A 21,401-nucleotide genomic window follows, 5' to 3' on the forward strand; every position below is an offset into this window, starting at 1 on the left:
GTACAGCCCACTGTAACAGTAGTTAACAGTTCTCATCGTGAGTGCGGGGGAGAGGCGTGCACAGAAGGTGGTGGGTCTGCGTAGAGCAGGGCAATCCCAGAAGGTGAGCGAGAGGGTGTGCAGGCTGAGTCTTGATGGGGGTCAGGGGTTGACCAGGTGCACACGTGGATGATAGTTAGACTGGGAAGCATGATTAGCACGTGCAAAGGCTCGCAGGCACGAGGGAGTGTGGGATGTTCAAAGACACACAGAGTCTGGTGTGGTCGTGGTGGAGGGTACCTTGCGGGTGTGTGGAGCAGCAGAAAGTGAGGTTGGAAAGGCGGTGTCCATGCAGTGGCCACCTTCTCTGCCCACACTGCCTTCCCGCCTACCTGCCCACCCTCATCACGCTGTCACCGAAGCCAGCTGCTAACGCTTACTCGCCCCACTCACCGTATGGCGTTTAGCACACAGTGCTTAGTACTGTCTGACACTTTGGTGGTTTGGAGAGAAGTCTGGCTCTCCCTGAAATCTTCTTAGGAGGTTGTTTTACTTTCTGCATTCCCCCTGGCCTGCCCTGAGGCCAAGGGGTCGGACCTGACATTACCAGCCCTCAGCATTCAGCACAGTGCTCTTGCATGTAGTTGATTCTCAGTAAAAATTGGTGGATTGATAAACTAATCATAGACGCTTAGAAACTTGAAATGTTTCTAACGCTTTATACCCGATTGAGATGTAGTTTTTCGCAAACAAGCTTTTGCTGAAATTTTTTTAGTTTGTGAACAGTCTGTCTGACAGATCTCTCGGGTTGCAGGGGCCTCACAGCTCCTGATGCGGAAATGCTCTACATGCAGGAGGTAGAGAGAATGGACGGCTACGGGGAAGAGAGCTACCCTGCCAAGGTAAGCGAGGCCCGAAGACGGGGCCCTCGGAAGGGCGCTTGAGTCGTTCCAGCAGGTTAGCAGGGAAGGCCAGGGACGCTGTGCTGCCCGAAGGCCCAACTTGTGCAGATGTTTGGAAATGTGAAAGCTGAGGTCTTCGTGGCCAAAGTTTTCTTACAAAACAGATATTCCTGTTTTATCTTTTGTTCTTGGAATTACTCTTGGAATAGAATTCCTTAAGGAGCCCAACTGTATTTTCATATGTGTTTCCAAGGTGACACGTTTATACCTTGCAGACTTTCCCCCTCAGGGGAGGTCTCCCAAGCCTTCTCCATGTGGGACACAGGAGTGGGGGTAGGTGGGGCCCCCGGGCCCCCCACGTCTCTGCTGCCCCGTGTTTCCGCGTCCGCTTTCTCCTCCTAGGACAGCCAAGGCTGCGACATATCTGTCGGCGCGTGTCTCGAAGGCGTCTTTGTGAAGCACAAGAGTGGGAGACCCCCTGTGGTGTTTAGGTACTTTTCTTTCTGCGCACTTTCTGTGGCTCCTGCTAGTGACTGAGTTTTAGTCCTTGTGCTAATTGTATTGCTCACAAGTAAGTGTCTCCTAAGGCCTCCCTAGCAAATGGAACCATACCCTTCTTAGAATAAAATTGCACCTGACCGCAATAGTTATAAGATACTTACTTCAAAACTAAATTGCAGAAAACAGTGTTTATAATGGTGGCCTGCTTAGGAAATGTTTAAAGACGTGTGACCCTTTTCTTACCATATGGAGGCCACTCTTTGTCTTGGTGTGTGAATTTTTCTTTTCTTTCTTTTCTATGTAAAGTATGAGTATTTATTTCAGGGTTTAGATCCCAGTTGATTTCAAAAACAAAATCAGATTTCTCTCCTCAGTAGCTGAGGCTTGCATGTTAGGATGAGTTCTTGGAGGCTGAAGGGCTCGGTGCCCTTAGAAACACGTTTCATCAGGTTCAGAATAAAGTGCCTGATGCCCACTGTACCCCAGCCTTAGGGGAAAAAAACAAAATTCACCGCCGTGGGGCTGAACAAACGTACACACACTGATGTAAACGAGCAACGCATTTTTCATTTGAGCTCTGGTTTCCCCGGCTATTTCTCATGGGAAATCTAGGCTTTCCCTGATTCTAGCTGGTACCAAAATTCCTAAAATACCAATGTCTAAATTACTTTTTGTAATGTAGATTTTCCTTTTCTTGATTATAAAAAGAGTGGTGCTCTTCATTTGTGGAAGTCTTTGAATGTATTCGAGTCAGGAGGACAGAGGACAGATAGCAGAGTGCTAAGCGTGGCTGGCTTGCAGCAGCGAGCTTTCCGGCGAAGGCAGCTCCCTTTTCAGTATTGTGTGTCCCTTCACTTCCTTTGCTCTCCTGCCTTTGGAGGCCTGAATTCTCCCTGGTGACTGTGGCCATGGAGTGTGTGCCAGCCTGGAGAACAGGTCCCCGCTCCTGGACCGTCCTGCCCTGGCTCAGGCGGCTCCTGAGGGCAGTTGCTCTCAGGTCCCCAGGCTGCTCACTGTCTCCCCAACACGCTCAGTTGCAGGGCAGGGGGCAGAGATGGGTCTGAGTGGCACCGAAGGGAAGGACCCTGACATTGCTCGAAAGGTCACAGAACATGGGAGACATCCCCGTGGGCTTCCTTTATCTCACTGGATAGGAAGTTCTAAAATGCCTTCTTTAATATGACACTCACAATCTTTCAGTTTAGCAATTAGAGACTTCCCTAAAGGTCCAGTGGTCACGACTCTGCACTTCCAACACGTGGGGCTTGGGTTGGACCCTTGGTCAGGGAACTAAGATCCCACATGCTCTGTACACAGGTCATCCAGAAAATTAAAACACAGAAGCAATGAAGTACCAAGTTATTGTGAATGAATTTTATTTATTTCAATAAATGTAAATCTAATAAGATGGAGAAAGATAAAGGGGTAAAATTTTTCCTTCCAGACCTGTTTTTCCCTTTGTAAAAATTATGCAGTGTGTAATAAAATACTAATATATAAAACCTTAACATGCTAAACTACAGTTAGAAAGTTCAGAATTGGAGTTTGAATCCTGGTGAACACCCCAGACTGATTCACTCTTTGGGTTCCCAGCATCTGAGCTTTCTGTTGGCTGGCCCTGCTTCCTCAGCTTTGTAGGGCATCTCTGCTCTACCTCTGGGTCTTATTTTGCCCTGTGTACCAGAAGGTAACAGTGCTTGTTAGGTCTGTGCTCTCCACCCGCCCCCACCCCCCACTGGAGCCCCTCTGAGGGCGGCACTGCCCCTCACCCGTCTTTGTGCCCCAGGATCGAACACAGGATGCCTGGTATCGTCACAGTGGGTGCCTGCTAAAGCGTCTGTTGAATGAACGAAGGAGCATTGGCAGCTGAGAGTGGGATATTTGCTCAGACTAGTCCAGCAAACAAGGATGAGTAGAGTTTACATTTTTATGTATTTATTTTGGCCTAGCTGTGCGGCATGTAGGATCTTAGTTTCCTGACCAGGGATCAAACCCTTGCCCCCTGCATTGGAAGCCTGGGGTCTCAACCACGGGACCCCCCGGGAAGTCCCCAAGGTTACAGTTTTGAATATCTGCCTCTGTTTCAGTATACATGCGTTACTTTTTGTTCCTCCCTGTTGTCACTTCAGTTATAAAATGCATGCTCACCAATTAAAGCCCTGTTTTCTTCCTAAAATAACAAATAATAGGCTATACATTAAGCTCAAAAAGGAAAAAAATCTTACCTTCTGTCTCTTAGTAAAAATCTGAGTACTTATATGACCATTTTCTGCTTGTTGTTCTCCAGGTGGCAAGATATTGCTAACATGTCCCACAATAAGTCCTTTTTTGCCTTAGAGCTGGCAAATAAAGAGGAGACCATCCAGTTTCAAACTGTGAGTAAACATTAGGAATATGCATGGACTGTTTTTCCTAAAAGCTAACATTTCTGTGTGTATGTTTGGGGGAGTAGCTTTAAAATGATAGTTTTTCATAGTTTATAAAACATAAAATTTTATTCTTTATAACATTTTGCATAATCGCACTTAGCAAAGTTGCTCAGTAAATACTGTTGAATGAATTGAGTCTTTGGATAAATACTGTCTGATTAAGATGACCTTTAAATTACGTACATAGGCTCAGCTATAAAGAATCTGCCTGCAGTGCAGGATACGGGGTTTGATCCCTGGGTCGGGATGATCCCCTGGAGGAGGGCATAGCGACCCACTCCAGTATTCTTGCCTGGAGAATCCCACGGACAGAGGAGCCTGTATGGTCCATGGAGTCGCACAGAGTCGGACACAACTGAAGCGACTAAGCATGCATGAGCACAGTAGGGAAGAAAGGAGACACTGTATCTCGGCTCCCACTGATAAGTGAATCAGTTCAGTTCAGTCGCTCAGGCGTGTCCGACTCTGCGACCCCGCGAATCGCAGCACTCCAGGCCTCCCTGTCCATCACCAACTCCCGGAGTTCACTCAGACTCACGTCCATCGAGTCAGTGATGCCATCCAGCCATCTCATCCTCGGTCGTCCCCTTCTCCTCCTGCCCCCAATCCCTCCCAGCATCAGGGTCTTTTCCAATGAGTCAACTCTTTGCATGAGGTGGCCAAAGTATTGGAGTTTCAGCTTCAGCATCAGTCCTTCCAGTGAACACCCAGGACTGATCTCCTTTAGGATGGACTGGTTGGATCTCCTTGCAGTCCAAGGGACTCTCAAGAGTCTTCTCCAGCACCACAGTTCAAAAGCATCCAGCTCTGTAGAAATACTGTTTCACAGTTAACTCTACTCTCTTGACAAAAGCCATGGGTCTGAGTTACTTCTTTTAAAAATGTCTTTGAGCATCTATTTGTTAATAATAAAAATGTTTTGTTTAGTCACATCTTTGAGTAATAATAAAAGATGACATTTTCATAATTAAAAGATTTCTAAGTCATCTGGAAACTGTTAATATAAGAATCATACTATTGAGAGCTTTTTGTTAGTCTTCATAATTTTTTTTTTTTAAGGTACTGAAACTTTTATTAAACCCTTGTTAGACACCACACTTTGAGCCAAGCACCCTATGTACACTTCCCCTAAAGGTGTGAAAGTGAAGTCACTCAGTCGTGTCTGACTCTTTGTGACCCCATGGACTGTAGCCTACCAGGCTTCTCAGTCCATGGGATTTTCCAGGCAAGAATACTGGAGTGGGGTGCCATTCCCTTCTCCAGGTGGTCTTCATAATTTGAACCCGAATCACAACATTCATATGGGGGTGCAGTGGTAGACAGTGCAAGAATCGCAGTGTGTTAGAAGCGACTCTGATGCGCCCTGTCACCCATGTCTGTCTGGTTCTCAGAGAAGGTCTGTATCAAGTTGTAGATGTACTTTGCTTTACTTTGTGTGTCTTTTTTTACTAGGAAGACATGGAAACAGCAAAATACGTCTGGAGACTCTGTGTTGCACGACATAAATTTTACAGACTAAATCAATGCAGCCTGTAAGTACACCCTGCCCGTGGATACTGGGAAATGATGACCTTAGAAGTTTTCATCTTGAGCTACAGGGTATCATCTATAAAGGCAATTTTTTTTAAGAAGATAACTTTTGAATGACATTTTCATAATAATCTCTTTGCTTTTGTGTGTTAAAATTTTATTTCTCAGTTATTTTTCATTTTAGCTTTGGACCAACCTCTAGTATCTACAAATAGGCCTCTAAGATTTCTTTCAACTAGTAACAGAATTATTCTACTTCTTGAAAGCTAAAAGGAAAAACAAATTTTTTTTTAATCAACAGTTTGAGTCATAAAAGCTCATTCAGCTCTTCCAGCCATTTGAAGAATTTACACCCCTTCTTAATGTACATTTTCCTAGCCCCGTGTGTTTACCCCTTTCTGCTGGGTCATTCCTGTTAGGACGCAAACATGCTACCTCATTTTACCTCTAAACACATTTTCTCCGTTTGCACGTCCCTGGAGCCACGGTGCTGTACCTTTCTTCTTCTCTCTTGGAAAGAGGGGCGTCATCCTTCTCTCTCCCCTCCCTCCCGGCGTTTCCCTTAAGCCACCTCCTCACTGGCGCCCCCTGTCAGAGTGACGGCGCCCTTCACCCGGCGGTCATCTGAGCTCTTCACTGGAGCGCTGGGCGGTGGCCAGCCTCTGCCCGCCCCTTCCTCCCCGCGCCCCGACTGTCCGCTCCTTGGCTGCCAGGCCCCCTTCTCCTGCTCTTTCTCGTTCTGAGGTTGTTTCTTCTCCGTCACCTTGGCTGCTTTCACCCCCGGACCTCTTCTCGTCTACACTCACTCTAGGGGATTCGGCGTGACTCTGTTCGTAGCAGCATCTGTACCTGCAGCGCACCTGTCTCCAGCCTGCCTTCCCGCGAGCTCTGGACTCGCACCCCCGGCTGCCTCCTTGGCATCTCCACTTGGGTGCCTCACGGGCTTCCGATTTGGTAACGCGCCTGAAGCCAGACTCCACCCGCGGCTCGCCTTCCTGCCCGAGTGCTGCTCCCGCCCCTGCCCGTTTCCTCAGGCGCTGGCACAGCACGGGCACCAGCCCCGGAGCTGGAGCTCCGCCGCCGTTCCTGCTTCTGTCCTCCCAGCGCAGTTCGTCCGTGCGCTCCGCGAGCTCTGTACCTTCAAAATCGCTCTCAGGCCATCTTGACCGCTCCTTCAGCGGGTAACTTGGTGCCGGCTGCCCTGGCGCTCACCTGGAATACTGCCGCAGCTCTCTGGCTGTTTCTGGGCCTCCCTGCCTGTAGCCGACTCTGCATCGTCAGCCGGAATCCTCTCACTCTGCCTAAGGCCCTGCACTGACTCGCCCTCGTCCTTGGAAGTGCAAAGCCGCGTGTGCTCTGCTTGCTTGGTTCCACTGTTCCCTCTGCCCTCCTTGCTCACCCCATTCCAGCCACACTAGTATCCTTTCTGGTCTGTGAGCGTGCCCTCCGTCCGTCCGACCCCCTCTCCTCCTCTTTCTGAGGCCAGTCTTCACGTACTGGCCCCTCATTGCATCAGGGCCTCTTCAGAGGTGCCCTTCATCAGCAGTTTTTTTATTTGTTTTAAATATTTATCTGGCTGTGCCGGGTCGTTGTGGCATGTGGGATCTAGTTCTGACCGGGGATCGAACCCAAGCGCCCTGCATTGTAAGTGGGGGGTCTTAGCCAGGGGCCCCCAGGGAAGGCCCAGAGAGGTGGTTCTTGACCACCCCGTGCACCCGTCTCCATCTGCTACCTGTTTCCCCTTCATGGCCCGCAGCCCCTGGATCTGGGTACCCCCATCTCTGTTTGTGGTCTGCATCCCCCCTGGCGCTGGCTGCAGAGCCCAGACCGCTCCCCTCTTGTTAACCCCTGTATTCCCGGTGCCGAGCAAGGGCCTCGCTCTCCGGAAGCCTTGACGGATTTGCCGAGTGGACCTGGAGAAGCGAGTGTTGCGCGCGCTGCCCTAGGATGTCTGTGGTGCTGTCGGAGCCCTTGGGAGAAGGGTACCTAGCCGGAAGCACAGGCTCAGAGAGGCTTCCCGGCAGAAGTCCATGCGAAGCAGAGCGGTTCCGCTCCTTCCCCATACCCTGTTCTTGAAGCCCTGCCCTCTGCTCCAGCTCACCAGCTGCCCCCCAGCCGGCCTGCTGGCCCTGTCGCGCCTGCTCTGGGCAGTCTCCAGAACCGATGAGCCAAAGACGCAGCTCTGCTCCCAGTCATCGCTCAGGCCCACGTCTGCGCTGCCCTCCCCGCCTGCCCGCCTCCTCCGGGCCCAGTGCCCCGCCGAGCCTCCGTCCTGGCACCCAGGGCCCGCAGTCCCTGCCCGGCTGGTGCCCCTCGCGGCCCCGGGCCTTCGCCTGCTGTTCTCGGGCGGGCTCGCCCTCGTTCGTGCAGATCCAGCCTGAGCGGTGCTGCCGGGCCGCCGCGTTGCCTGTCCGGTCCCGCGCTCAGTGCTGCTTTTCCTGCTGCGTATCCCGCGGTCCAGTCGGCGCTTCCTCTATGTCAGGCGCCGTGTGGCCCGCCTTCGTCTCTGGCTTCACAGCGGCCCGTCTGCACAGTCCTGGTGCCCGCTCACAGGGACGCGGTGGGGATGGACAAGCGCGGACTCGCGCACTGCCGAGCGGCTGGCAGCTGGCAGCAGGGCGGGGATCCGGCCGTGGGCCCTGCCCGGGCCGAGCCTCGCGGGCCCGGCGCGTCCGTCCGCCGGGGCTGGGGGCGCAGGGCTCCTCCCGCGAGTCTTGAGGCCGGGGCGTCCGGCGGGGCCGGGGCCGGCTCCCGAGTGACGAGCCCGAAGCAGGCTCGGGGAGTCCGGGGGGACGAGCCGTCCTGCTCCCCGCCGCCGTCCTTTTGCTCCTGATGGAAGGACGGCTGGTACCTTAGGGCCCGGGAGGGAGAGGCGCTCTCCGGGTCATGGGGGCCGGTGGGAAGGAGCCGCCGTGCAGAGAAAGAGGCGGCCCGGCTTGGGGCGGGAAGGACGTCCGCTGGGGACGACCATCCAGCAATTAATCAGCCCTGAGGCCCCGGGCTCCTTGCATCCTTTCCCTCCACCGTCCTTTCATATGAGATGAGTCCCGCTGCTTCTGCCGCGGAAGACGCGAACCGCCAGGCGCAGCGGCCCTGCCTTCCCCGTGGCCGACGCCGCCTCTGCCGGCCGCGGGGCTCGGGGCTCCGGGCGCCTTTGTGTGAGGAGGGCGCCCCCTCGCGGCGGGTTCCGCGGCGCCGGCGTCCCAGGCGGTGGCGTCTGGGGCTCCTCCGCCCCGGCCTGTAGCCCGGCGTGGGTGGCACTGCTTTGTGTGCAGACGCGTGTGTTCATGCAAAGCGGTGCGTGCGCAGTCTCCCGGGCCACAGCCCTTTCGTGGATGTAAAGCTTTTCATAAGTTTAATAAGAGTATTCGTAATAATGTGCCATCATTCCCTCAGTTCACTTTTTTTTTTCCTGGAAATTAATGGAGAATCAGTCATTTGAAATAAACCATAAGATAGAATCTTTTTCCAGTAGGCATCCCTATTGGTTGGTGGTTAATACCTTTTTAAAATAGTTTTTTGGCAAATCACCCCTTGGTAATAGTTTTAAAGTTCAGAGGGAAAATAAATAATTTATGAGTGTGGGGGGGGGCGGTAAATGACCCAGTCTTAGCTCTTTTTTTTTTTTTGGTAATATTACTATTTATTCCCAAATATAAATAAAACCACATTTATATTAGATCCTCTGTTGCATATGTTACATTTGTATAAGGAAAACAAGTATTTTTTAAAGTGAAATAATTATATGTAAAGGTCTATTTTCTACATTTTTCTTTTAATTTCCTTACATGTTAACTCATGGAAGTCCATTCTCATGAACTGTCGCTATGAAATAATTTATGGTGGAAGATACCCACTTCATTCTACAAGAAGTGAATGCAGCACTTGACCCCCAGGTGAAGAGAAATGAATTCTTTTTTTTTTTTGACTGTGCTTGGCCTTTGTTGCAGCACTTGGACTTAGTTGGCCCGTGACACGTGGGATCTTAGTTCTCTGACCAGGGATTGAACCTGGCCCTCCTGCATGCAGAGTCTTAGCCACTGGACCCCCAGGGGAGTCCCTCTCTTTGCTTTTTGAATTTATAGTGTGAGGATAATGTGAGTTTTATTTAGCATTTTTTTAGAGTTGGAATAGGAATTAAATTAGGTAGTGACAGTTTCTTAGGTCAAATGACTTCTCTCCTCTTCTCTGCCACCCCAAGCCCCAGACCCAGTCATGCATGAGAAGAATCGGAGGGAAAAGGAATCTTGAGAGGGTTCTTGGTGTGTGTGAGGCTCTTTCTCTCCTCTCTGGGGAGAGAGGGGAAAGGGGAGTCTGGTATCCCCAACCCTGCAAAGCTAAGTGGCAGAAGTTTCCACGGACTTTCTCTAGAGGGGGAGGTTGAATTCCTGTCGCCAGTGGAGTCCTTGCTCAGCCTTGTCAGCATTGGCGAGTGTTCCTGCAGTTTAGGGCTACTGGCAAATACAGCAGCCAGTCTGTTCTGGAGACTTCTGTGATCAGGAGATGCACTGGCCCTGCCTGGAGGGAGTTGGGGCTGTCCGCCTTCTTGGGGGACAAAAACCGTGCTGCAAGGTTTTTGAAGACACTGTGAGAAGCCTGGAAGAAGAGAAAGCCCCTGTCCCATTAAAGGAAGGTCACTGAGGTCAATATTTTCTGGGTATTTTCACTAGCGAATATATTTTTTGTGCATCAAAATCTCACTCTTCTATAGCTTGAAATATACAAGAAAGAAAGCTCACAAAGCAAAAGTCAGCTCTTGGAAATTTACTGTCTTTACAGCTCAAGTGTAAGTTGTAAGTGAAAGTTCGTTGCACAGTCATGTCCAACTCTGGGAGTCCATGGTCTGCAGCCTGTCCTGCTCTTCTGTCCATGGAATTTTCCAGGCAAGAGTACTGGAGTGGGTTGCCATTTCCTTCTCCAGGGGATCTTCCTGACTTGTGGATTGAACCCAGGTCTTCTGCATTACAGGCAGATTCTTTACCAGCTGAGTCACTAGGGAAGCCCAAGTGAAAGTTGCTCGGTCGTGTCCGACTCTGTGACCCCACGGACTATACAGCCCGTTAGATTCTCCAGGCCAGATTACTGGAGTGGGTAGCCATTCCCTTCTCCAGTGGATCTTCCTAAGCCAGGAATGGAACCCAGGTTTCCTGCATTGCAGGCAGATTCTTTACCAGCTGAGCCACAAGGGAAGCCCAAGAATACTGGAGTAGGTAGCCTTTACCTTCTCCAGTGGATCTTCCTGACCCAGGGGTTGAGCTGGGGTCTCCTGCATTGCAGGCGGATTCTTTACCAGCTGAGCATCAGGGAAGCCCGAATTGTAAGTGCTTAGCCATAAGCATCTGTTGTAGTCCTCACTTGCTGTTTCATTCACTTGTTCAGCACACGTTCGGTGGCTTCCTTGTGGTGCCATGGTGTGTCCTTTGCCTTGGTGGAGCCCATGTGTCTGTTGGGGTGGGGAGGGGCCGTCAGACAGCATAATCAGCTGTTAGGAGCGTGTGCTCAGGAATCTGACAGACCCGCCCGGTTCTAATACCAGTTCTGCTTATTTGCCATGTGACCAGAAGCAATTTACTTAATGTAAGTATCCGTTTTCTTATCTGTAAAATCAGGATAATAACCAGCCTCCTTCTCAGGGTTGGTGTTTGGATTCCCCGAGGTAATCGTATATAGCCTTTTGCACTGTTTCAATAATTAATGTCATTTGTTTTACTTGGGCTAGCAACCTTTTCTTATTGTGTCTTCTCCAATACACACATTCCAGTGATTTCCAGCCCCCGCAAGATCTTTAGCTGTCTCGTTTTTAGAAGCACCCACCAGCATAGTAACTGCCCCCAAACACTACCAACTGTTAACCATTCTCTCTTGTGTACTAAGGTTAGCTGGTCTCCTAGAAAACTGCATTCTCAAGGAGTTTGGCAAGAAGAAAGAGGAGGTTAGAATATGTAGACCTGACGGAGAGGCTGCCTACGTCAGCTGGGCAGAAGGAAGACGTGCTGGTTTGTTTTTAGCAGAAGTGGCCTCTGCAGTGCCACCTCCATCCTGGGGGCCGCCAGCAGGTGCCAGAATAGACCCCTGTATAGGGGTACCGCCTCTACCCTGGGGGCCGCCAGCAGGTGCCAAAATAGACCCCGTGTAGGGGTACCGCCTCCACCCTGGGGGCCGCCAGCAGGTCCCAGAATAGACCCCTGTGTGGGGGCGCCACCCCTACTCCAAAGCTCATGTCCCTGGGCTTCGTGTTTAACAGCCTTTGTTTTTGTGTCCGGCTGGGCAACTCTGGACACCTCGTTGGAAGATCCTATCAATGGCTTTTTCCTCATCTCTGCATTTTGAATTTGTAGTCCTTTAAAGGTTTAGTCAATTTGGTGAGTCTCTGGACCAAATATAAACTTCAAAGGCCAACCTAGCCCTGACGATGGAGAATAAAGGGAAAGTAAACCTCGAGGCTGCAAGATGCAGTGTCTTCAAATCCTGGGTGCTAAGTTGAGGACTACATTAACATGCAGTTAAGGAGTGTGCCTGTTGGTTCGGTGGTAAAGGACCCAGCCTGCCAGTGCAGCAGGGCTTGTTCTCTGTACCTGGAGGGCTGCAGTCCAGGGGCAAAGTGTCAGACACAACTTAGCAACTAAACAACAACAGTGTGCAGTTAGGGAGCGTTTTAAAAGAGAATGAACATATACTAACATGTAGAATAGATACTGGGAATCTGCTGTGACTCGGGGGACTTAGACCGGGGCTCTGTGGCAACCTAGAGGGGCGGGAGCAGGGAGCGGGGTGGGAGTGGGGAGGGAGCCTCGAGTGAGCGGACCTGTGATTACCTGTGTCTGATCCATGTTGGTGCATGGCGGAAACCAACACGATTCTGTAATTGCTCTTCAATTAAAAATAAATTAAGGGGGGAAAAACACTCAGTACACCCTCCTGACTTTACTAATGTCTTACCAACTGATGTGGGTACGTTTGCAATCTAATGGAATTGACGTCCGTTTTATTTTTGTTGCGAAATAATTACTGGCAGAATAGGAGTATCCTTTGGGAAAAAGACATCTATTCTTCATCAGCAATCTTAATACGTTCCAATGATAAACAAGTTATTTTAAAAAGTGTTTAATCAAAAAAGTCAACTCATAAAAGCAGTTGCAGCTACGTGACAGCTCCTATTAGGAATAATTTTCTTTTACCTCAAAAATCTTATAAAAATTAACTAGTATTTAGGGATTTAATATAAGAAATTTGTTGTTACAGTGCTGAGAATAATTTTTGAGACTTAAGCTTGACATGGTAAATTTACTGATTAACTGGAACTAATGTTCACTCTGTGATTATGGATTTTTTAGTAGTTAGTCCTTAGGAACACTATAACCAAGGATGACATTTTTTGTAATCTGTAATTACATGTCACATAAGCTTATGGGCCAGGAATAGATGCTCAAAGGTTTTTCAAAAAGTGCTTTGACAAAATTGCATCATGATCAAACCCAAGAATCCTGTGTGTATAGGCTCCTAGCTCTTATTTGCAATAAAACTGACCACACACAGGAACAACAAAAATGCCTGCCTTTATCTTTAAAAGGTAGATTCTGACAAAAGGAATTTTCTTTTGCTTATTTGTGACCTATGTTTATTCAAAGATGGAGCTTGGTCTGAATAGCTTAAAATCTCAAATTATCTGATAAATGTTAGCCAGGACTCCTGAATACTTTTCATTTCTTTTTTAAAAGTATACTTAGAACCAGAGAGAAGTTTCTTGCAAAGGAACGTAAATGGAGTTACCAGCCCACTGAACCAATGTTCCTACTCTGGTTCTCCCTACCTTAGTTTCTTAGAGGAAATACATGTTCTTACAGAGGAGGGAACGGCAACCCACTCCAGCATTCTTGCCTGGAGAATCCCACCGATGGAGAAGCCTAGTGGGCTACGGTCCAGGGGGTCACAAAGAGTCAGACATGAGCAGCTAACACACATATTCCTAAGTTTCCCAAGTTCCCAGCTTGTCTCTTGATCATGTGTGTGGTCCGTGGCTCACAGGCTCTCCATCAAAGGCACTTCATTGCTTCTGGCTCTGAGACTGGCAGCTGGCGGTCCATCCTGAGCGCTGAGCCCGGCCCGCAGGAGAAGCGCATTTGTGCCGACTCTTCCCTGGGGATGAGTCTGTGGCCCTCTCGCCTGGCGCCCCTCCACTCTGCTGCTGGTCACTCCAGAGGGCCTGCCTGCGTGGAGTGGGGACAGCTCCTCCTGCCCGGCCCTGGGCTCAGCCAGGCGACCGACAGCTGTTCCTCGAGGCTCAGACCCTGGAGTCCGGCCAGGGGACCGCCTGCCTTTTCTCTGATGACTGGATGAGTTTGTCACTTGGGAAGATTTATCCTTTTACTTTCTTATTAGCATGTTTAGGAAGATTGTGTGCATATGAGCATGTGTATATGTGTTTCTCAAAGACGTGTCGTATTTTTACAGGCAAACGCAGACCGTCATAGTGAACCCAGTTAGGAGGAGGTCTTCTTCGAGGCTGTCTCTGGTAAGAAAGAAGGAGAATTACAGTTGCCTTTTTTTGTTTTAGTTCTGTCGCTTTCCTTAATAAAATATGCTTTTAGCGGTATTGGTTTTTAGTTTGAACTGTTAAAGTATGCTGACATTTGACCAAAGAAATGGTGATTTTCTACAACTTAAGCCTAATATTTATATATGTAACATTTATTGTGTTATATATTTTAAAATGTTAGGTCCAACCTAATACTAAAGATATTGACTATTAGCCAAGAGTAATCAGAAGTTAGTAGATATTTAAAATACTAGATGGTTTTGCTAATAAGATTAAATGTAGTACATATAAGTTTCTTCTAATCGATTATTTATATAAGAATTCAGGAAATCTCTGTCTGTTCCTGCTTTCTTGTGCTGTCTGCTGTCTGATAATAGAGCATAGCGCTTAGCATTGCCTTTCTGGAAAACCCTGAAAAGGATAGATAAGGTAAGAGCTACAGGGTCTTGATATTTATTTTTCATATATAATACATCAGGCTCCTTCAGAAGTTTCTCAGTGAAGAGAAAGGAGCCAGAAAAGAACTGTTTACACATATTTCCACAGACGATGTGTTTTAATCCTGTTTCTGACTTTCCGATTCTTAGCCCAAGCCGCAACCCTATGCGATGGCTGCCCCACCCCAGCTGCACTATAGTGGACATTACACAGAACCGTACGCCTCTTCCCTAGGTAAAGTACACCATTTCTGAAATGCCTTACAAAATTACTATAATTTGAGTAAATCATGAAGGCTTGGAGATCTTGAAGCCAGGATAGTTTTTTGGCTGAAGTTATTACACAAATAACTTAAAAATTTAACTTGACAGAATTATTGTCATGATGATAGCCAACCTGGATTCATAAAAGAGGCTGCTGTTAGAGTCAGCTTTTTTTTTTGGATGTGGATAGCAAACATGTAGTATCAGATTCTGATGCTCAGATTTGATCCTGAATTTGGCCCATGGGCACTCCTTCAAACTGGCTCCCAAGTCCTGTTAACATGTGCCCCAGGGGCTCTGAGCGCTTCTGTGATTTCTGGCCCCGGAGGTCCCAGGCTTGTTCCGTGTGTTTTCCTGCCTGAGACCTTCCCATTGTAAAGGATTATTTTCCTCTTTTTATGTTTATCTTTCAAATGATGGGCACATAGAGCTATGTGAAGACAGGGCCTCTGAAGCTATATCTCCAGCATTCATTTTACAAGCATTATTACTTTACTCTGTCCACAAGGCTCTGCTATAAAGGCGGGGAGATGGATGCAGAGAGGTAATTCCACATCTTAAGAAGCTTAGAACCTAATAGAGGAGGATAACACAAGTACGCAGACGACTTAGGTACAAAGGGGACAGGCGTGTTGTGACGAGAGAAAACTGGGCAGTCTGAGAAAGGGTTTCTGGAAAGAGGGGTGACTTCGAAAGGTGGGGAGTGGCGAGCTCCTGGGTGGGGCCGCTGCCCCTGCTTTTGTGGGGGTTAGTGACTCCCCCGGCACAGACGGCGAAGCGGGGGCTTGGACTCAGGCCCGTAGGGGACTGTGGAGGGCGGCGAGCGGGGACCAGGAGGCAGGTGGTGGCGCGTTGTTGGTGCTGTGCATGTGGGTGGGTGAGATTCTCCGGGCGGCGGGGACAGTCGCCTGCGGAGTCCCAGAGTGTGCACCTCGGGGTGTTGCTGTTCCCTCCTCACTGGCTTCTCCTCCTCCCACACTGCCCTCCTGTGGCTTTGACGCCCGCCCCCCACCCCGAAAAGTCTCTCTCCTCTGCAGTGTTTCCTCTCCGGCCCTCCCTTTTTCTCCATCTGCAAGCCTCCTAATGTCTTTCCTCTCCCTCCAGACTGCAGCGTAAACTATCTTTTCTTTCATTTTCTCCCCACCTCTGAGGGTGCCGCTGTGTGCCCCTTCTGCTTGCTGGTTCCCCCTTCCCCTCCCATCTGTGCTGCTCCGCCAAGCTGCCCTCGCGCACCCTCCTTCCTGGCAGACTCCAGCGTTCCAGCCTCTTCCGCGTGCTGGATGCTCTCCGCTCCTGCCCCCTCGGTGCTCCCTGCCCCCTTGGTGCTCTCTGCCCCCTTGGTGCTCTCTGCCCCGAAGGTCTGCCCAGGGCGCGCTCCCTCCGCAGGCATCCGGTTCATCTCTCTCATCCGCAGTTGGGGTCTCAGCGAAGAGGACTGTGTTCCCCAGCCCACCTTCTTTCCTGAGCTCCGGCCCCACGTGCCCTTTGTCCAAAGCCTGGGGGCGGTTCAGGGCCCCCAGGACTGCGGGCTGAGTGGGAGCACTCATAAAATCACCCGCTGCCCCCGCTTGCTACACTGGCGTCCTGGAGTCGAGCGCATCACCCTGCTCCACAAGTGCCTTTCCCAGGGTCCCTACTCCTTTACGGTGAAGTCACCCCCGGTTCCTGGGATTGCAAGCTGCTTATAATGTTTCTTTTCTTTTTTTTGCCTTCAGTACCCAGACAGGTGCAAATCCTCTTGCCTCTGATTAACTTCATGGAACATCTGTTCCATATCTCTTCCTCCCTATCCCTCTGCCCCTGCCAGTGCAGTCTTATTTTTTTTTGAGACCTCTCATGAGTCGCGGCATCACAGGCACTGACGTCCTCAGTTCCCACCCTCCCTGGTGCATCTGGCACTCAGCGGCTGGGCTCGTCCCATTTCCCTGACGATTGTCCGTGTCTAGTGTTCAGCGCTCTCTGAGATGCCCCTCGTGCTTCTGTTCCAGGCCTCACCCCCCGCGCCCGCTCTGAGCTCTCTCCAGCCACGCTGTCTCTGCCGAGTCTCCCGGCTGCCCGCCCCACTCTGTCACCCTCGGCGCCCTTTCCCTGCCTCCCTCCTGCCGTGGCAGGAGGGCTCTGGGCTGGAACCCCTTCCTTCTGGAAGGTTGGCTAGGGTGGTTGGAGGAAGAGGCAGGGGACTGCCTCTGTACCCTCTGCTCACATTCCCTTGACTGTGATTCCACAGGGAGGAGGGTACCCTGAGAGCACTCAGAGCCAGGGGGCCCAGCTGGTGAAACCGCAGCTGCCCGCTCTCCAGGCCCCGAGCGCCGTGTGTCCTGGAGGCGTCCCTGACCCCATCGCTCAGCCCCAGCTGGAAGCGCTCCTTCCCTCCCCCAGCTCCTGTGACACTGGGCTCCTTCACTCGCTACTCTTCCCTCCTTCAGTTGCAACCCTTCTTCCTTGGGTTCCCGTGATTTTTGTGCTTACCTTTCCTTTTTTCTTTGGATCCTAATCATTCCCTACACCCCCCCACCCCGTTAGTTCTTAGTAGAGTCTTCTACACATGCAGACTCGTAATTGGTTAGTTTGGGGGGTGCGCAGAGCAGGACCAGCAGGTATTATGCTGGTCTAGATGGGCGGGGGTGAGGCTGAGTGAGCATTGGCAGCTGTGAGGAGAGGGGGCGCCACAGACGCAGACCTCAGGGTGCTCTCGAGGCGGGAGAAGCGCGGTGCGTCCGCAGGGAGAGCATGAGCTGCCTCTGAGGCCCGTGTCTCCATGGCTGTGTGTGCCGCTGGAATAGAAACCAGCATGAGCTGCTGGCCTGCTGTTCCCTTGGATAAAACCATCAGGAGGCTTTTGAGTCAGAAAAAGATTGTTTTTATCAATGGCAGTTGTTCTCTGGTGGTCTTTCCAGTGAAGTGTTAAGTCACCCTCGATAGTTTTCCAGGTGAACTACAGGCTGGACTGAAGAAGCAGGCCTCCTTCCAGCCCAGGCAGGCGCACACGCAGCCTCCGTGGACACATGAGGCTCCTGACTCTGCCCACTGTGACCCATCTTACTCAGGCAGGGGCGGAGCCGGGGGTCTTTGCGGGGGTCTTCTTGGCTTCCTGCCCCTGCTGAGCTGTGCAGCTCCCAGTGACACTTGAGGACCTCCTGAGGTTTAGATCCTGCTGAACTCTTTGCCCTGTTATCTTCATTCTGGGAGAATCTGCACAGTCCGCCTTGAGTTTCATTTCAGGAAATGTTTGCAGACAGTCGGTGCTTGAACTCACTCAGCATCAGCAGGGCCACACACCTAGAGGTATTTCTGCTCTTAGCTCCCCAGAGTTCTGGAAAGCATGCTTTGTCTCTAGTAAAACACATGCTCTTGACTTTCAGAAGAGGGCAGTGTTTTGTGGTATAGTTGTACTCTTAATGCTGGGCATAGATTTGGCTGTTCTTTACTGGGTGTGAGGTCCTGAATCCCACTCTTGGAGCAGGCAGAACCACCCCATTCTGGAGGTGAGGAGGTGAGGCGCCCAGAAACCGTGTGTGCAGGATCCGGCCGTGTGAGTAGAGCCAGGTCCCTTCAGCCTGGAGTTTCATAAACATCATCGGCGTTCAGGCCGTCTCAGTGTTTGTCTTGAGTAATTGGTCTAATTCAGTACATTCAGAAAAAAAGTCTCCTCATAGAATGCATGCTAACTGTCTTGTCCCGCCCGCCCCCCAGATAACCTCTTCGTGACCAACCAGAATGGCTTCTACTGTCACTCTCAGACCAGCCTGGATCGCGCGCAGGTGGAGCTCGGCGGGCGCGTCCGCAACGGCAGCGTGTACAGCGCGCACAGCACCAGCTCCTTGAATAGCCCGCAGCCCTACCTGCAGCCCTCGCCCGGGTCCTCGAACCCCAGCATCACGGGCAGCGACGTCCTGAGGCCCGACTACGTGCCCTCGCACCGGCACAGCGCCCTGATCCCGCCGTCCTACCGCCCGACCCCCGACTACGAGACGGTCATGAAGCAGCTGCAGCGCGGCCTGGCCCCAGCCGAGCGGCAGAGCTGCTCACTGCGGAACCTCAGCCTGGTGTACAGCCAGCCCGAGATCCGCGAGCACGCGCGCCCGGGCTCCCCGCCCGCGGCCCCCGGCGCCTTCAGCCTCAGCCACAGCTTCCACAGCCCGGCCCCCTACCCCTACGCCTCGGCGGCCGGGCGGCGCCCGGGCTTGGGTGCCGTGAGCGTGCCCGAGCTGACCAACGCGCAGCTGCAGGCGCGTGACTGCCCGGCGCCCAGCATCCTGAGGACGCAGGTATACCGCCCACCGCCCCCCTACCCGCACCCGCGGCCGGCCAACAGCACCCCGGACCTGTCCCGCCAGCCGCCCATCAGCAGCAGCAACCCCGACCTCATCACGCGCCGCGTGCACCACTCGGTGCAGACCTTCCAGGAGGACAGCTCGCCGGTGGCGCACTCGCTGCAGGAGGTGAGCGAGCCGCTGACGGCCGCCCGGCGCGCGCGGCTGCAGAAGCGCAACAGCCTCGAGCTGGCCGGCCTGGCGCACGGCCTCGAGGGCCTGCGGCTGCAGGAGAGAGCCGCGCCGGCCCTGGCGGCGGGGGAGCGGGCGCTGCGAGCGGAGGACGGCGCCGGGCCACGGGGCAGCCTGCGAGGCGGGCATGGGAAGTCCCTGTCCGACGCCACCGTGCTGATCCACAGCAGCGATGAGGACGAGGACCCCGAGGAGGGGCCTGCGCCGCCGCCCGGCCCCCGGGGCGGACGTCCCCCTGACGCCCCCCACACCGCGCCCCTGGCCCCTGGGCCCCTGCACATCCTGGAGCCCCAGGCCCCGGGGGCCGCGCCTGGGGAGGGCCCGCGGCCCCGGCGGGACGGGCTCTTGTCGCCATCTGCGTCCGAGTCGGACCTCACCACGTCGGGGAGGTACCGCGCCCGGAGGGACTCCCTGCAGAAGAGGCCAGCGTCCGATCTCCTCTCCGCGAAGAAGAACGCAGTGGAAGGGCTTCCGCCGCTGGGGGTGAGCCGTGTGTGGTGCGGGGTGGGCACGGGGGCCTCACCCCACGACGTGGTGCCCCCTGCAAACCTGCCCTTCTCTGGATCGTCTGCCCTTTGTCCGTCTTGTCTTTGACTTCCGCGAGTTCTAATGTCTTTCATCTTTTTCTTTTGAACTTCTTTCGAACAGCCCCATAGCCCAGTAGACACACACATTTTACCCTATTTTTGCTTTCTTTTGGAACACTCTGAGTTTAATTCTCTATGGAAATGATGGGGATTGAATCTTGGTGACATTTCTAGAGATAATGGCTTAGACTCAGGGAAAGGTGAACGTAGGAGGCTCTGTGGGGTGGGATGGGAACAGTGAACGGGCGGTCTCCAGAAGGTGGTGCGGGGGAAGAGGAGTGAGGGTTTCGCCACTGTCCGAGACTGCCTTGTGAGCCACTGGCAAAAGCAGCCTCTGGCGACGCAGGCCCAGGGCTGCTGTGGGCTCAGGGAAGCTCCCCTGAGGTATCCTTAGTGGGTTCTGTGTGTCACGGTCTGTGGGTGCGGCTTAAACTGCTGCGCTGTGACCTCCAGGGACTGGAGGGTGATTCTGGGCTGCTTCACCAAGACGGAAAACCCAAGCACCCCAGATGTCTTTAAAAGAGAGGCTGAGGGAGCTGAGAGGCCAAGGAAGGCCCCTGGTAGAAAACGCAGCTCCGTCATGCTCGGCGTGATGAAGCACGCTGACTCACGCACTTTGTTATCCACTTGAGGCCAGCTAGAAAACAGCATAACGTCATCTCTAGCTGGTGAAGGCCATTCCCAGAGCACTCCTGCTTCACTGTGTCCAGCTTACAACAGGCCTATTGTCTCTACAGATGAGAAAGTGGACTCTGGGATACTAAGTAACTTTCCCACGGTCACACAGCTGGTGAGGGACCGGAGTTTAAACCCCTGTTTATCTCTGTAGCTGGTTCTCCTCTCTTCTACACTATTCTGCATAGAGGTTGTATTGTATATTTTAAAATATTGTATACAGACCCGAGTTCAGTCCCTGGGTCAGGATGATCCCCTGGAGAAGGACATGGCCACCCACTCCAGTATTCTTGCCTGGAGAATCCCATGGTCAGAGGAGTCTGGCGGGCTACAGTCCACGGGGTCGCAAAGAGTTGGACACAGCTGAGCAGCTAACACACACACATTTTGTTAAGTAGCAATTGCTTGTCTCAACCTTGATCTTCTCTGTCTTCCCGCTGAAGCCTTTTTGCTGTGAGGCCCTCAGTGTTGCCCAGGCATTGGTGGCTTTTTTGTGCCCGTGTGTCCACTCTGGGTCATCTGGCTGCCCAACTCAGGCTCCGCTCTGCTCAGGCCTCCGTTCCCCGTGCCCGGGGCTCTTGCCAGGCGAAAGCGACGCGTTAGCCTCTGCACTCCGTCTCCCAGGCCCCGTGTCCTGGCAGCTGGGGCCTCTGCCTCCCGTTTCTGCTGGTCAGCATGCTCAGACCTGAGGGCCCATCGCAGATGTGGTCCTGGCCTAGTGTATTATTAGATCCTCTGAGCCGTCACAAACATCTTCACAAGCAGGAGGAAAATTAGCATGGTACTACAGTGGTTATGAAATAGATGAATGTACGCAGACCCGAATGACTAACAGTTAGTGCCATGGATTTAAATCTGTTTTCTCTGAATGGTTTTGAACTTTAAGTTTGTCTTGGAAAATCAGTTACTTCACTTTTGGCTGTGCGGGATCTCTGTTGCTGCGCATGGACTTTCTCCAGGGGTGGCTGGCAGAAGCCGCTCCGTAGTGGCGGGCAGGCTGCTCACCGCAGGGGCTCCTCGGGGCTCTGGGTGTGCGGCGGGGGCTCCTCGGGGCTC

General features: G+C 52.2%; 1 protein-coding gene across 1 annotated transcript in view; it reads left to right on the top strand.

Moving 5' to 3' along the window:
* The window catches only part of PTPN21 (protein tyrosine phosphatase non-receptor type 21), a 77,236-nt gene that overhangs the window by 42,162 nt on the left and 13,673 nt on the right, over positions 1-21,401 (top strand). The window contains exons 7-13 of the mRNA XM_040227513.1: positions 794-881; positions 1,284-1,372; positions 3,670-3,757; positions 5,264-5,343; positions 13,793-13,853; positions 14,465-14,549; positions 18,272-19,566. Coding sequence (XP_040083447.1) covers positions 794-881; positions 1,284-1,372; positions 3,670-3,757; positions 5,264-5,343; positions 13,793-13,853; positions 14,465-14,549; positions 18,272-19,566 — 1,786 coding nt within the window. The remainder of the gene's footprint in view (positions 1-793; positions 882-1,283; positions 1,373-3,669; positions 3,758-5,263; positions 5,344-13,792; positions 13,854-14,464; positions 14,550-18,271; positions 19,567-21,401) is intronic.

This window comes from Oryx dammah, unplaced genomic scaffold, assembly GCF_014754425.2.
Source record: "Oryx dammah isolate SB20612 unplaced genomic scaffold, SCBI_Odam_1.1 HiC_scaffold_26, whole genome shotgun sequence".
Lineage (NCBI taxonomy): Eukaryota > Metazoa > Chordata > Mammalia > Artiodactyla > Bovidae > Oryx > Oryx dammah.